Source organism: Dendropsophus ebraccatus, chromosome 5, assembly GCF_027789765.1.
Source record: "Dendropsophus ebraccatus isolate aDenEbr1 chromosome 5, aDenEbr1.pat, whole genome shotgun sequence".
In the NCBI taxonomy this organism is placed as follows: Eukaryota; Metazoa; Chordata; class Amphibia; order Anura; family Hylidae; genus Dendropsophus; species Dendropsophus ebraccatus.
In genome coordinates this window covers 52,951,893-52,969,129 of record NC_091458.1, presented here as the reverse complement: position 1 = coordinate 52,969,129, position 17,237 = coordinate 52,951,893, and the positions used below count along the sequence as shown (strand labels likewise).

Below are 17,237 nucleotides of genomic sequence, written 5' to 3'. Positions count from 1 at the left end.
CTTAAATGCAAACTGCACCTGAACTGGAGACAAGAGTCGTGTTGTCTCTGAAAGAAAGTGGCCATGTTTTTGTAGCACTGGATATAACCCCTTTAATATACACCCACTAGCTAAGTCCTATGGGGAAAAAAACCTAATAAAATGTACACAAAGGCTGCAGAAAGACTGCATAAATTCTGTACAGCTCAACTGGAGGGGTGATGAAGCAGGTGCACTCCACCTTTATTCTATCCACCTTATGGCACTGTCAAAGATAGCAGTGCTGTACTCTGTGCTATCTTTAGCAGTCCAAAGTTTTAATATTGACAGTAAGTTTATTAAGACTACCATTCCTTTCAACCAGAAGCACTTGTAATGCCTGTTCACAGCAGTCAGAGCCTCACACTTATTGCCTTTCCTGTAGATTGGTGATAAAGGGGTTTTCTCAGTAGCCAAAAGGCGAACTGAACAATGAATCATTGGACAACCAACTCTGATAATGGCGTTCCAAATTTCTTACCCCATGCACCACCAAGAAGATGCACAGTACCCTTGTGGGCTATGAAAACTAGTCACTGAATTTTTTTTCCTATAAGCGAGAAGCAAGGGTGCTCTGAAATGGCTGCTCTACATAGATATATATTTATATATACAGATACACATTTAGAATTTTTTTTTTATAAATCCTTAATCTGAACCCAGGAGACCTCAACGTGAACAATTTTGGAAGTAGTAGAAAATAAAAATTAAAATGGAAAAGTCATCCTGTCACCAGTCCCGTGCCTTCTGGTATATTTTTCAGATGCTGAAATTTAACAGGTTTGAGAATATTTATGTCCTGAGTAAATGAATATAATCTGAATGAAGGTATTACAGGACGTCCCAAACACATTCATAAGCTACAACACATACTCTGTTTCGGCAATTTTGGTGTGGCAGCCCTGGCACATCCGCTTATGTTTCAGAAGTCGATCTGTCCGTGAAAAAGCCTGAAAAATAAAATAAAGGAGAGTACTTAAAAAGGGTCCCTAAAGCACCTTACCATTCCCGAGATATGTAAATTTGTACGTGGAAACAAAGACACTACATAAAAGAAACACAATGAGCAATGTATAGTCTAGTAATTTGTCATTTAAAGGGGTTTCTACCTCCATCTGGCATGGAGAGACACATGCTGGGCTTTAAAACTGCCAAGTAATGTTAAGCGCACTTACAGTAATCACTGCCTGAGGGCTTGGCTGTAGTTTGCATAAAGTGCCCTGATTGCATGGATGGCTTTTTTTGTCTCCTGGAACCATATCCATCTTTTCCAGGCAGCGGGAGCACTTTATTAACACCCCCCCCACACCCAAATTATGCAGACTAAAGCAATCAATGACTGCTAGAAGGACAAATGTCCTGTTTTAGCGATACAGCCATGGGGAGCAATGGTCAATTGCGTTTTAAAATAATTTACTAAACTAAACTACTAATTTTCTAGCTAATCTAGAAATTCAATACACAGGCTACATAGCTTGGTAGACTGTCTACGTTTTTAGCCAAGATTGAAGTTGACACTATAGATTCCCAAAACAAACATTAGAAGTTTAAAGTACCTGCTGGCATCGTTCACACTGGTAGGGCTTCTCTCCACTGTGAACCCGTTTGTGTCTGTCCAGATGATATTTCTGAATGAACTTCATGTCACACATATCACATTCATATGGTCGTTCTCCTGAAAGACAAAAAGTAATGACGAGACGTTATATTCAAACAAACACTACACTCATATACAGGGTCTGCAGCACAACCTTATAATACTGACATTACTAATAAAAGAAAAAGACACTTGCAAACAAACACATTACAGACTAGTAACTAAGGCTACATTCAGATAGTAAAAGACAACCAGTGATGTACCCACCTTTTGCAGTATGAGGCTATGTTCCCACAGAGTATTTTTGCTTGTATTTTGATCAGTATTTTGCAACCAAAACCAGGGGGGGGGATTGAAAACACAGAAAGGCTATGTTCACACACTGATTAAATTTAGTGGATGGCCGCCATTTAAAGGCAAATAATTACTTACAATTATTACAGGCGTTGTTTTGACATAACAGATGTTAACTGCCGTTAAATGGCAGAATGCACAAATTTTCAACAGTGTGTGAAGATAGCCTGTGTTTTTATTCCACTCCTGGTTTTGGTTGCAAAATACAAGCATAAATACTGTGTGGGAACCTAGCCCGAAACATCATATTCTGCTCTGGTGCCCGGGGGGGAAAAAATATAGAAGTAAAAAATATTGCTAATCTTTGTCTTACCTGTGTGGATGTACAAATGTCTCTTAAGATGATAGCTACTTCTGAAGGCTCCGTAACAATGCTCACAGATAAAGTTTTTGGGTATGTTCAGTGAATATGGACTGTTCTCCTCTGTCAGGTCCACCTGCAACATAGGTAAGTGATCTGAATATAAAAGTATACACATGATTTAAGTAGCAATTAAATTTTAACTTCTGTTGAGTAGCGATGAGCGCAACTCAAAAATGCTTGAGTCCAATCATTCAACATTTGAATACAGGTGTCTGAAGTAGTTGGATGCAGCCATGGGGAGTCGTGGAAAACAAGGATACAGCCAACTTGTTAAGCCACTAGTATTCAAATGCCGAATGATCGGACTTTAGCATTCTTGAGTTGCGCTCATTGAGTTGAGTTCTTAAACAGAAATAATTTAGAATTCCCAGGAGAGTTTGTGTTTGAAAATTGTGTGGCAAGCAGTCGCCATGGGGTTGTCATTCAGGTCTGCAAGAATACTAAATGACAAATCAATGGAAAAATGAGTAGGTTAGAAATATATTTTATTGACTTAAAACCCCAGGCTTGGGAGTGCAGTGGGTGGTCTCATTCAATGTTTGCCAGCCTCCCCTGCAAAACTGTGCATAGATACAACTGTCAATCATTGACTAGACTCGCTCCCACTGGACTCAATAACAACTGAGAATACAGCACAAGGATTTATATTTACTGGTAATATTTGTAAATTTGGTAGAAAAGCTCCTTATTTCTAAACGACTGCATACCTTGTTATGGCTCTTACTTTCTTGAGGAATCATTGAGGCTTGATCTCTAGAAAGAAGCTGTTTTGCTGTCTCTTTATGTGGCTCCTAGAAAAAAAAAATGCTCTTAGGTTTAGCAAAATGCCTAACTACAGTAGTAGTAAAACACATTGCACCTTGTATACAGAGCAACAATATATAAAAGAAAAGAGTTTAAAGTCATTGGAACAAGCCCCTTTAACAGCTTCCCTAACACAGCAGTAGTCTGACAGCATTTATCCAATAGTAAAATGAAGTATTAAATGGCATTTACTGAAATCATTGCTAACGGCTGCAGAAGGGTCGCGGGCGCATCATCAGCTGCTCAGCCGCGATTGGCTGCGCATAACTGTGATCAGCTAATCGCGGCTGAGCACAGTTATGACGTGGCAGGGGGGGCATCGGGGACGGCAGGAGCGGGTTGGCCGGCCTCCCAAAGATGACGTCTTTGACAAGATTACAGACGGTGTCGGTCGACACGTATCAGATATGTATACTGCACTACACTTCCGGGTACACGGGCGGGGAACACGGGAAGGGGGGCATTCACATACATAACATATATTACAAAGTTGTATAACTTTGTAATGTGTGTTATTTTGTGAATAATTTCTTAGCACCGCACTACCCCTTTAAGAATTTTAACTCCGAATAGATCACGCAGGTGAAGAAAAAGTACATAATAAACAATACCAGAGGACTGGGTTCAAATTGCATTTTTGCAGTCCGTTTAACGTATCCGTTTTTAAATGGTTACTTTTAACGTACACAAAAACGTAGTAGTCAGTAGTACAGATTTAAAAAATAAAAAATAAAAAAAATAAAGATACAAATGGATTGCACACAATTGCATCTTTTCCCATCCATTTTCCCCCCATAAAACATATATGTTAAACGGACTGCAAAAAACGTAGTGTGAACCCAGCCTAACTACTGCAGGGAGAGAAAGAAAAAAAAAAAAAGTGGTCCGAATTTATAAAATCCCAGCTCATTCTTCAGTGACCTTTTCTATAATGAAAGCTAACTGCTTGCTATGGTCGACTCCTCTTTTCCTTAAAACAAGTTTCTATAAACCTGCAGAAATACACTTAGATAGAAGTCTACATGGTACTACAAAGGAAGGAGACTAAAGGAGAGAGGGCAGATAACCACAAACACAACTATTGGTGAACAACCTATACCATGTGACAGGACTAGTGTTGTCACGATACCAGAATTTTGAGTTCGATACCAATACCAACTTTTTTTTTTTTTCAATGCTCGATACCAATTCGATACTTAATAAATTTTATTTTAAAAAAACCCACAAGAATAGAGATGCGCCCGTACGGACCATATTATTTTAAAACTAAAGTTTGCCTTATTTAAAATAAATGTTCTTTAAAAAATTGCCCTATTCTCACTCCTAACACTTTTTTTTATCTTTTAGCCTGCATGGCTGTGGGGCAATCTGTAGTTTTATTTAGTAGCACGTTTTTATGTGGTACTGAATTTGGTGGTTTCTCCGTTTGCACCATTTACCTTGCGTCATCAGGAAGGTGATAATCTTATAATATTCACAATAACACTTCAGCTATCAGGGGGATGATGGGGGCTGTAGTCATGTAACACACTTCAGCTATCAGGGATGATGGGGGCTGTAGTCATGTAACACACTTCAGCTATCAGGGATGATGGGGGCTGTAGTCATGTAACACACTTCAGCTATCAGGGATGATGGGGGCTGTAGTCATGTAACACACTTCAGCTATCAGGGATGATGGGGGCTGTAGGCATGTAACACACTTCAGCTATCAGGGATGATGGGGGCTGTAGCCATGTAACACTTCAGCTATCAAGGATGATCGGGGCTGTAGTCATGTAATACACTTCAGCTATCAGGGATGATGGGAACTGTAGTTATGTAATACACTTCAGCTATCAGGGATGATGGGGGCTGTAGTCATGTAACACACTTCAGCTATCAGGGATGATGGGGGTTGTAGTTGCACTATTCCAGCTGGATTCGGGCGGCAGAGTAATGTGCAGGCTACCGCCCCCCTCCCCCTTCCCAGTTGCAGCCAGGCCGACCTTTTGCTCACCCCCCACATTGCTGATGCCGGCCCGGGAGTGTCCTGACGGCTCCCACCTCACAGCCACCCACCTCCTGTCAGATCTCCTCCTCGCCTCCCCCACCTCCAGCCTTCTCCCCCGGACGGTGCAGCTCTCAGCCTCTCTCTTCCCTCTCCTGCGGCCGACGCTGCTCTGTAATGCTATACTGACCCGGGACCCCGCGGCGATGTGAGAGGCAGGAACGGCCGGCGGCAGCAGCATGGTGCGCGGAAGATCGGGGTCCCAGGTCTGTGTTTGCAGGGGTGGCACATAGAGAACATGACAGGCGCTCAGGTAGCCGCCTGTCATGTTCTCTGCACTATACTCTGTTAAACTACGCTATTTTGTAGTTTAACAAAGTATCGATACCAGGAAATCCTGGTACCGAACCGTTTTTTTGCCCCGAAAATCGATAGTAGTATCGATTTTTCGGTGCATCGTGCATCCCTAGACATAGGGCTGGGCGATTAATCGAATTAATTCGATTAATCGTCCAGAACGTTGAAATCGATTTGATTTTTTGTGAAAATCGCAAATTCGATTTTCACAAAAAATCATTTCGGGCTGCGGTGCCGGGGAGGAGCTGAGAGAAGGGGGGTTGCGGTGCAGGCCGGCGGGAGAGCCGTAGAGGGGCGGTGTGGGTGAGCGGGGAGAAGATGCTGGGTGGCCAGGCTGGAGAGGGGCGGTGCAGTGCCGGCGGCCTCCAGCCACTGACAGCGCCGCCGCTGATCTGCCCCCGCCCCCTCCACTGAGCGTCCCACTCCCCTCCCGGCCAGATATGGAGGTCCCGGGTCTGTGGAGGAGGAGGCCGCAGGGACTACAGTAGGTGGTGATCGCGGTGCTGCTCGTCCTGGAGCTATACAGCGGGATCGGGGGGCTCGCTGCAGACCCCCGTTCCCGCTGTATAGCTCCGTGACTCGCAGCTATGCGATCACCACCTACTGTAGTCCCTGCGGCCTCCTCCTCCACAGACCCGGGACCTCCATATCTGGCCGGGAGGAGAGCGTGTGTGTGGAGGTGAGAGGAGGAGGAGATGTATGTGCCCTCCTGCTCCAATCACCTCCAGCTGCACCAGTCACCCCCCAGTCCCCTCAGTGTCCCCCCAATCCCCTCATTGTTCCCTCAGTGTCCCCCCCCCCAGTCCCCTTCAGTGTCCACCCCCCCAGTCCCCTCAGTGTCCCCCCAATCCCCTCATTGTTCCCTCAGTGTCCCCCCCAGTCCCCTTCAGTGTCCCCCCCCCAGTCCCCTCAGTGTCCCCCCCAGTCCCCTTCAGTGTCCCCCCAATCCCCTCAGTGTCCCCCCCAGTCCCCCCCCAGTCCCCTTCAGTGTCCCCCCCAGTCCCCTTCAGTGTCCCCCCCCAGTCCCCTTCAGTGTCCCCCCCGTCCCCTCATTGTTCCCTCAGTGTCCCCCCCCCAGTCCCCTCAGTGTCCCCCCAATCCCCTCATTGTTCCCTCAGTGTCCCCCCCCAGTCCCCTTCAGTGTCCCCCCCGTCCCCTCATTGTTCCCTCAGTGTCCCCCCCCCAGTCCCCTTCAGTGTCCCCCCCAGTCCCCTTCAGTGTCCCCCCCGTCCCCTCATTGTTCCCTCAGTGTCCCCCCCCCAGTCCCCTCAGTGTCCCCCCAATCCCCTCATTGTTCCCTCAGTGTCCCCCCCCAGTCCCCTTCAGTGTCCCCCCGTCCCCTCATTGTTCCCTCAGTGTCCCCCCCCAGTCCCCTCAGTGTCCCCCCAATCCCCTCATTGTTCCCTCAGTGTCCCCCCCCAGTCCCCTTCAGTGTCCCCCCCCAGTCCCCTTCAGTGTCCCCCCCGTCCCCTCATTGTTCCCTCAGTGTCCCCCCCCAGTCCCCTCAGTGTCCCCCCAATCCCCTCATTGTTCCCTCAGTGTCACCCCCAGTCCCCTTCAGTGTCCCCCCCCAGTCCCCTTCAGTGTCCCCCCCCAGTCCCCTTCAGTGTCCCCCCCAGTCCCCTTCAGTGTCCCCCCCCAGTCCCCTTCAGTGTCCCCCCCCAGTCCCCTTCAGTGTCCCCCCCCAGTCCCCTTCAGTGTCCCCCCCATCCCCTCATTGTTCCCTCAGTGTCCCCCCCCGTCCCCTTCAGTGTGTCCCCCCCCAGTCCCCTTCAGTGTGTCCCCCCCAGTCCCCTCATTGTTCCCTCAGTGTCCCCCCCAGTCCCCTCAGTGTCCCCCCAGTCCCCTCAGTGTCCCCCCAGTCCCCTTTAGTGTCCCCCATTGTCCCTCCAGTCCCCCAGTGTCACCCCAGTCCCCTTTAGTGTCACCCCAGTCCCCTTTAGTGTCACCCCAGTCCCCTTTAGTGTCACCCCAGTCCCCTTTAGTGTCACCCAGTGTCACCCCAGTCCCCTTTAGTGTCACCCAGTGTCACCCCAGTCCCCTTTAGTGTCACCCCAGTCCCCTTTAGTGTCACCCCAGTCCCCTTTAGTGTCACCCCAGTCCCCTTTAGTGTCACCCCAGTCCCCTTTAGTGTCACCCCAGTCCCCTTTAGTGTCCCCTTTAGTGTCACCCCAGTCCCCTTTAGTGTCACCCCAGTCCCCTTTAGTGTCACCCCAGTCCCCTCAGTGTCCCCCCCAGTCCCCTCAGTGTCCCCCCCAGTCCCCTCAGTGTCCCCCCAGTCCCCTCAGTGTCCCCCCAGTCCCCTCAGTGTCCCCCCAGTCCCCTCAGTGTCCCCCCAGTCCCCTCAGTGTCCCCCCAGTCCCCTCAGTGTCCCCCCAGTCCCCTTTAGTGTCCCTCCAGTCCCCCAGTGTCACCCCAGTCCCCTTTAGTGTCACCCCAGTCCCCTTTAGTGTCACCCCAGTCCCCTTCAGTTTTACCCCAGTCACCCCTCATCTATACCTGTACTACTACACCCCCTATCCACTATACCTCCACTCCTACACCCCCTATCTACTATACCTCCACTCCTACACCCCCTATCCACTATACCTCCACTACTACACCCTACGTAGATGGAGGCACAAACATGATTTCCTATACTATATGGGGCCTCTGTTACACTGGAAATCAATACAGATGTTGTCTAAAATATTAAAATAGTATCTGATGCTGCAGGGAGAAAATGTTCTGTTTATTTAGCAAAAAAGGAAAAAAAAAATCGAGATTTAAATCGAGAATCGTCAAAAAATTAAAAAAAAAAAAAAAAATCGAGATTTTATTTTTTGCCCATATCGCCCAGCCCTACCTAGACAGGACTACATTCCCAGCGTAAAGGCAAATGTGTAATCCCAAACACACGACAGAAAAAGCCAATTCTTACACACACACACATACATATCTCTATACATATACATAATAAACCATACCGGTGTATCCTCTGTGTCCGATATTTCCGTTATTTCTTCTACATCGTCATCTTCTCCTTCATCACTTCCTACCGTACGCGACAAACTTGCACTTAGCATTCCCAACCTCTTGCCTGCTGCTGAATGAAGGAGACTCAACCCGGATATTCCCTCACAACCGAGCAGACGACGCTAAAGGTAAAAATTAAACAAAAACCTTTACTATTGGTAAAACACCATCAAGAATTCAGAACTGAACGTATGGAGTATAGTTCTTTAGAAGCAAGCAACACGCAAAACATGTGTTGGGGTGAGCACCAGCCTGATGTGATTATGGGTAAGAACTCTTACTTCACTTCTGCCATTATCCTCTACACGAGTGTGGACTTATATTATGGCAATATATTGTGAGTGCGACTGGAGCAATTTTTCTGTTACACAAAACTGGAGAGATCTGGACCATGCGAGGGGGCTCCTATAAAATCTCTAAGGATGTACTATTGTCACCACTCACTACCATAATATTGGAGCAATTAACAGGGAAATAAAGGAGTTATACTCCTGTTGATGGATAATATTTCCTGATGTTTTGGGGTTTTTGAGCTCAGATTTAGAGTACCATCTTGATTCAATAGTGGATTATATTGACTCATTGTCTTGTTGGTGCTTTCATTGTATTGGGTTGAAACTAACACACTATGGATTACAATGTGGTTATTGTAACTTTCTAGCTCTTCTTTGGTATACTATTTTACTATGAGTTTTCCAGTGATTGTGGGAGTACGCTGACAGCATACTTAGTGTGGATATATGGAATAGCATTTTAAACATTTTGATATTTCGCTGTACAGTGGAACAATTGTGTCTAAAGGGTTAAAAAAAAGAGTGACTGCCGGCCTAAGGCAGCAAGAGGGGCATTGCGACTGATGGCTTCTACTCTGCCAAGGCTGGTCATGTGGAGAATGGATTGGTAGCTCTTCTTTTCAAGGAGAGCCAAGCAGTGCTGAGAAAATATATACAAAAAACAGCGCTTAGTGGAGCTTCTGCCCCTTTATATTCAGCGGGAAGGGGGTCGTCTCAGCACCTGGACTCCCACTGAACAGGAATTGTGGCATATCACTACTACAACATGTAAAAAGCCATAGCAACTCAATAGAGGTTCCAAACCAGTGTTGAAAACAAACCAGTTGAGGAGCATGTTGGTTAGCTGGTTAAAATTTACTTGCAGCACTGGGATTTCCTAGGTGTAAATATCAGCAGTGGAAACTTGCCTTTGTCCACCTAAATAGTTTTACCTGTAAAGTGAGTACCCCTATACTGGAAACAGGTATATGTCTCAGACGTATGACCACCAGAAATTTACAGCATAACCTGCAAATATGGCTATGCCTTAGCTGTCTGTGATCACATAGCCATTTCACTTTTTTGGTAGGCTAAGCTTTCTGTAGCAGCTTGAAATCCAGTGTCTAGATGTTACAGAGGTAAAACAAAAATTCTCAATCAGTTTTCATTAGAAAAAAAAAAGATTGACGTTTGAAATGCAACTCCATAGTCCTTTTAGCTCAATTTGGCTAAGCCGCCTTGTGCGGGGTAAACCTCCCTGAATGTGCAAACTATATACAGTCATTCACTTAACTCCACAAGAATAAAGTGAGCACTTACCGGATTTCTCTGTAAATGAGCCATCTTCAGCCACTCGCTGATGTTCCGGACAGGAAGTTGTCTTTCTCCTGGAGTCTCTCACCGCAACCAGTTCATAACACTTCTGAAATGAAATAAAGCATGAAAGCAATACGTTCGTATCAAGATGTAGGTAGAAAAAAGTTCCTATGATTTTCACTATAATTCAGGACACAAATAATAAAGTAGAATTTAAAAGCAATACATTGACTGTATTTAGTGAAGACTTCTACAGACCATGTTCCCTATTGTCTTCTACTTTCTAAAGTACTTTGACTTTGGGTAGTACTGAGTGCAATAGGAGAAAATCCTACATAGAATAAGTTTCATGAGGCAGCACAGGTGCCATGCACGGGTCTGGAACATGTAGCGTCCCCTGGATGGTGCACTATATAACATCTACCACATCTGCCCCGGGGAAGGGTTTCATTTCTAGCTGCCATCTTAATGGTCCAGGTCATGGGTCTCCAAACTGCGGCCCTCCAGCTGTTGCAAAACCACAATTCCCACCATGCTTGGATAGCTAAAGCTCTGGATTTGGCTGTCCAGGCATGATGAGAAATGTAGTATTGCAACAGGTGGAGGGCCGCAGTTTGGAGACCCATGGTCCTGGTCTTCAATGGGGTTTGCAACCTAAATCCCAAATAAACCTCACATTATGTTCTTGCAGTGTGCACAAAAACACGGAGAACCGACTTCATGCTGTGCTGTGAACACATGGACAGCTTAAGAACCCTGCCATACATACACTTACAGGGGTATGCTCATGTCAGCTTGGTATCCCCTATCCCTAGGATGAGAGTTGGTTAGTGGAGGGTACGACCACTGGGACCCCAATCGATCCCGAGAATAGGGCCAAAGTCTCTCACCAGTGGAGTGGCGGGATATGCATGCACATTTCAAAGAGCTGCTGGAGATAGCCAGGTACAGGTGGAAAGGTAGATTTAAACCATTCCTGATTACGGATATCAAAAAAAAAAAAGCTGATCTGTCAAGGCAGGCACATAGGATTTTAACGTATAGCCAGAGCTTGCGGCTTCCGTATCTATGCATTGCATTATCAGGAAATCTTGACCGCTACGTGCTTAGCCACTGGCACGTGAGAATCGCCAATAGTTGCCACAAGCACCTGCACTTCCAGCCACTTGTGTCCTAAGATGGCATAGACACTGGTAGAGATCTCAAAAGTCTATTGTAAGCTGGTCCACTCTCTGGTCACAATGGTGCCTGCAAAAAGTCCTAGACTGACAATAAAAAGATGTAAAGAGGAGTAAAGTGCGTTTTTAGAGTACAATGTAATAGGAGAAGGAATAAATGTGCTACAAACAGTAGAATAGAAAAACATAGTGATTCATTTTATGTCTTCTGTGTTTCCTTTAAGGTCTAGTTAGTTATAGATTATTGAGGCAACCACCTAAAAAGCACGATTGTCAGCCATAACCCAGCCCTATACAACCTGGTAAACGACTGGTTTAGGATTAAAGGGGTTATAAAAACATGCCCACTTTCTTCCAGAGACAGCCCCGCTCTTGTCTCCAGCTTAGGCGGGGTTTTGCTGCTCAGTCCCATTGAAGTGAATGGAGCTTAATTGCAAACCGCACCTGAACTGGAGACAAGAGTCATGTTGTCTCTGAAAGAAAGTGGCCATGTTTTTGTAGCACTGGATAACCCCTTTAAGGCTGGGTTCACACTGCATTAGTGCTGTACATTGGCATCAATGCCAAAAATGGGATATTAGTATTTATTATGACAGCATTCAGGCCACTGTAAGCTCTGGACCCCCATTCTAGTGTTTTGTGGGGGTCCCAGAAGTGGAGCTAACAGTGGCTATACAGGTATCATGTATCCTGTGGAGAGGAGCCCATTATGGGGAAATTGCCTTTAAAGGGCCAGGATCATTGCAGGTGTACTGTGTATCGCCATTTATCAGAAGCCGATTCACGTATTAGGGAAGATATATGTGAACGAGCCTTTATGGATTTTTGGTCCTTTCATATTGGTTTTATATTAGGCGCTCTTTCCTTACCACATATATGAATAGTGGCTGGAGTGAGAGTTATCTTATTGGGGGAGGGCACATCTATCTTGCTGGACTTTGCTATTAAGCCAAGCTAAACAGACAAAATGTAATCCAAGTGCAGCCACTGGCCGATGCTACATTCAGGCCATGGAAGTGAATGCACCCACCGCTGTATATGACAGAGTCAGCTTTTCAGCAAGATGCAGACACACACAGCAATAGCACAGTATGACCCAGGCGGTGGGATTGTGAAGCCCCCCATAAGCATTATGTGATGGTATATTGCAGCAATGTGATGGGGAAGGAAGGTATAATAGATACATGTATTGAGAAGAGCTGTTTGCCCTCTCAGAGCCTGTATAGGAGGAATCACAGACATGGCAGGTCTACATCCATTATTGTTAATAAGTGCCCTTGATTCCAGAGAGCCGTCCATGGTCCGACAACTACATAACATCACGCGGCAGCGTCCGGTCCCCCTATATATAACATCACGCGGCAGTGTCCGGTCCCCCTATATATAACATCACGCGGCAGCGTCCGGTCCCCCTATATATAACATCACGCGGCAGCGTCCGGCCCCCCTATATATATATATATAACATCACACGGCAGCGTCCGGTCCCCCTATATATAACATCACGCGGCAGCGTCCGGTCCCCCTATATATAACATCACGCTGCAGCGTCCGGTCCCCCTATATATAACATCACGCGGCAGCGTCCGGTCCCCCTATACATAACATCACGCGGCAGCGTCCGGTCCCCCTATACAAGTGTACGGTCCCCCTATATATAACATCACACGGCAGTGTACAGTCCCCTTATATAACATCAGACAGCAGTGTGTGGTCCATATATATATATATACACACACACACTCACCTGCCACTTTATTAGGTACACCATGCTAGTAACGGGTTGGACCCCCTTTTGCCTTCAGAACTGCCTCAGTTCTTCGTGGCATAGACTCAACAAGGTGCTGGAAGCATTCCTCAGAGATTTTGGTCCATATTGACATGATGGCATCACACAGTTGCCGCAGATTTGTCGGCTGCACATCCATGATGCGAATCTCCCGTTCCACCACATCCCAAAGATGCTCTATTGGATTGAGATCTGGTGACTGTGGAGGCCATTGGAGTACAGTGAACTCATTGTCATGTTCAAGAAACCAGTCTGAGATGATTCTAGCTTTATGACATGGCGCATTATCCTGCTGAAAGTAGCCATCAGATGTTGGGTACATTGTGGTCATAAAGGGATGGACATGGTCAGCAACAATACTCAGGTAGGCTGTGGTGTTGCAACGATGCTCAATTGGTACCAAGGGGCCCAAAGAGTGCCAAGAAAATATTCCCCACACCATGACACCACCACCACCAGCCTGAACCGTTGATACAAGGCAGGATGGATCCATGCTTTCATGTTGTTGACGCCAAATTGTGACCCTACCATCCGAATGTCGCAGCAGAAATCGAGACTCATCAGACCAGGCAACGTTTTTCCAATCTTCTACTGTCCAATTTTGATGAGCTTGTGCAAATTGTAGCCTCAGTTTCCTGTTCTTAGCTGAAAGGAGTGGCACCCGGTGTAGCCCATCTGCCTCAAAGTTGGACGTACTGTGCGTTCAGAGATGCTCTTCTACCTACCTTGGTTGTAACGGTTGGCTATTTGAGTCACTGTTGCCTTTCTATCAGCTCGAACCAGTCTGCCCATTCTCCTCTGACCTCTGGCATCAACAAGGCATTTCCGCCCACAGAACTGCCGCTCACTGGATGTTTTTTCTTTTTCGGACCATTCTCTGTAAACCCTAGAGATGGTTGTGCGTGAAAATCCCAGTAGATCAGCAGTTTCTGAAATACTCAGACAAGCCCTTCTGGCACCAACAACTATGCCACGTTCAAAGGCACTCAAATCACCTTTCTTCCCCATACTGATGCTCGGTTTGAACTGCAGGAGATTGTCTTGACCATGTCTACATGCCTAAATGCACTGAGTTGCCGCCATGTGATTGGCTGATTAGAAATTAAGTGGTAACGTGCAGTTGGACAGGTGTACCTAATAAAGTGGCCGGTGAGTGAGTGAGTGTATGTATAATATATACACACACACATATATACATACATACATACATACATACATACATACATACATATATATATATATATATATATATATATACACATATATATATATATAACATCACACAGCAGTGTGCGGTCCCCCTATATAACATCACACAGCAGTGTCCGGTCCCCATATATAACATCACACAGCAGTGTGCGGTCCCCTATATAACATCACACAGCAGTGTGCGGTCCCCCTATATATAACATCACACAGCAGTGTGCGGTCCCCCTATATATAACATCACACAGCAGTGTCCGGTCCCCCTATATATAACATCACACAGCAGTGTCCGGTCCCCATATATATAACATCACACAGCAGTGTGCGGTCCCCCTATATATAACATCACACAGCAGTGTGCGGTCCCCCTATATATAACATCACACAGCAGTGTGCGGTCCCCCTATATATAACATCACACAGCAGTGTGCGGTCCCCCTATATATAACATCACACAGCAGTGTGCGGTCCCCCTATATATAACATCACACAGCAGTGTGCGGTCCCCCTATATATAACATCACACAGCAGTGTGCGGTCCCCCTATATATAACATCACACAGCAGTGTGCGGTCCCCCTATATATAACATCACACAGCAGTGTGCGGTCCCCCTATATATAACATCACACAGCAGTGTGCGGTCCCCCTATATATAACATCACACAGCAGTGTGCGGTCCCCCTATATATAACATCACACAGCAGTGTGCGGTCCCCCTATATATAACATCACACAGCAGTGTGCGGTCCCCCTATATATAACATCACACAGCAGTGTCCGGTCCCCCTATATATAACATCACACAGCAGTGTCCGGTCCCCCTATATATAACATCACACAGCAGTGTCCGGTCCCCCTATATATAACATCACACAGCAGTGTCCGGTCCCCCTATATATAACATCACACAGCAGTGTCCGGTCCCCCTATATATAACATCACACAGCAGTGTCCGGTCCCCATATATATAACATCACACAGCAGTGTGCGGTCCCCCTATATATAACATCACACAGCAGTGTACGGTCCCCATATATAACATCACACAGCAGTGTCCGGTCCTCCTATATATAACATCACACAGCAGTGTCCGGTCCCCCTATATAAGTGTCCGGTCCCCCTATATATAACATCACACAGCAGTGTGCGGTCCCCCCATATATAACATCACACAGCAGTGTGCGGTCCCCCCATATATAACATCACACAGCAGTGTGCGGTCCCCCTATATATAACATCACACAGCAGTGTGCGGTCCCCCTATATATAACATCACACAGCAGTGTGCGGTCCCCCTATATATAACATCACACAGCAGTGTCCGGTCCCCCTATATATAACATCACACAGCAGTGTGCGGTCCCCCTATATATAACATCACACAGCAGTGTGCGGTCCCCCTATATATAACATCACACAGCAGTGTCCGGTCCCCCTATATATAACATCACACAGCAGTGTGCGGTCCCCCCATATATAACATCACACAGCAGTGTGCGGTCCCCCTATATATAACATCACACAGCAGTGTGCGGTCCCCCCATATATAACATCACACAGCAGTGTGCGGTCCCCCCATATATAACATCACACAGCAGTGTGCGGTCCCTATATAACATCACACAGCAGTGTGCGGTCCCCTATATAACATCACACAGCAGTGTGCAGTACCATCTCCCCATAACTATGTAATCCATCAGACCACCCACACACCGATCCTTCCCGGGCAGCAGCAGTGATACTGCAGGAGCAGCCCCATCCACACACATGGTAATGGCTCGGATATTAGGGGAGCAGGGAGCCCCCCAGAGCCCTGTATATACAGTGCTGGCCTATACACTCAGGCTGCAGCCTATAGGCACAGGCCGGCCCCTATATACACACAGGGGCAGCATATGCTGTAACTACACGAGTGCTGCCTGCAGCCTATTGTATATGGGCAATAAGCAATGGCGCCCCCCGCCCCCTGCACACAGACTGCCCCTTACTCCACCTCAGCGGCTGTGAGGACACACCGGGCACCCCCCACACACTCGCTCCGGGCCTAGCTCCTTATAGGAAACCGATTATCACTATTATCACCATTATCATACTGTACCTATCCGGCCGCGGTTTCAGCCTCTCATCCCACTTCTCCCGCTGCTCCGGAATCTTTCCCTGATGACTTCCTGCGCAGCGGCGCATGCGCGCTTAGCTACGCGTCGGCTCCGAGACGCCATCTTGGTAGAGGCTGTGTCAGCATTGAACAGCCATGCGATTTACGTTACTGTGGGTATCCTTTACAGCAGGGATGGGGAACCCGTGGCCCTCCAGCTGTTGTACAACTAAAATTCCCATCATGCCTGGACAGACTTTGGCTGGAAATTCTAGTTTTGCAACAGCTGGAGGGCCACAGGTTCCCCATCCGATGTCTATACCAGCGCAATGTCTATACCATCGCCAAGTCTATACCAGCGCCAAGTCTATACCAGCGCCATGTCTATACCAGCGCCATGTCTATACCAGCGCCAAGTCTATACCAGCGCCATATCTATACCAGCGCCAAGTCTATACCAGCGCCATATCTATACCAGCGCCATGTCTATACCATCGCCAAGTCTATACCAGCGCCATATCTATACCAGCGCCATATCTATACCAGCGCCATGTCTATACCATCGCCAAGTCTATACCAGCGCCATGTCTATACCAGCGCCATGTCTATACCATCGCCAAGTCTATACCAGCGCCATGTCTATACCAGCGCCATGTCTATACCATCGCCAAGTCTATACCAGCGCCATATCTATACCAGCGCCATATCTATACCAGCGCCATGTCTATACCATCGCCAAGTCTATACCAGCGCCATGTCTATACCAGCGCCATGTCTATACCAGCGCCATGTCTATACCAGCGCCATGTCTCAGCGAGTTTACTGCACCACATGTGATTTCCTAGTCACTACATTCAATCCATATACAAGTTTTTTAGA

General features: G+C 46.9%; 1 protein-coding gene across 3 annotated transcripts in view; it reads right to left on the bottom strand.

The window, feature by feature from the left end:
- Positions 1–16,446, bottom strand: part of ZNF740 (zinc finger protein 740) — a 30,193-nt gene extending 13,747 nt beyond the window's left edge. For all 3 annotated transcript variants that reach the window (XM_069970195.1, XM_069970196.1, XM_069970197.1), the window contains exons 1-7: positions 16,362–16,446; positions 10,092–10,194; positions 8,451–8,621; positions 3,041–3,124; positions 2,283–2,406; positions 1,575–1,693; positions 892–968 (exon numbers count right to left, since the gene is read on the bottom strand). In XM_069970195.1, coding sequence (XP_069826296.1) covers positions 892–968; positions 1,575–1,693; positions 2,283–2,406; positions 3,041–3,124; positions 8,451–8,621; positions 10,092–10,115 — 599 coding nt within the window. In that variant the 5' untranslated portion in view covers positions 10,116–10,194; positions 16,362–16,446. The remainder of the gene's footprint in view (positions 1–891; positions 969–1,574; positions 1,694–2,282; positions 2,407–3,040; positions 3,125–8,450; positions 8,622–10,091; positions 10,195–16,361) is intronic.
- Between the last annotated feature and the right edge of the window lie 791 nt (positions 16,447–17,237).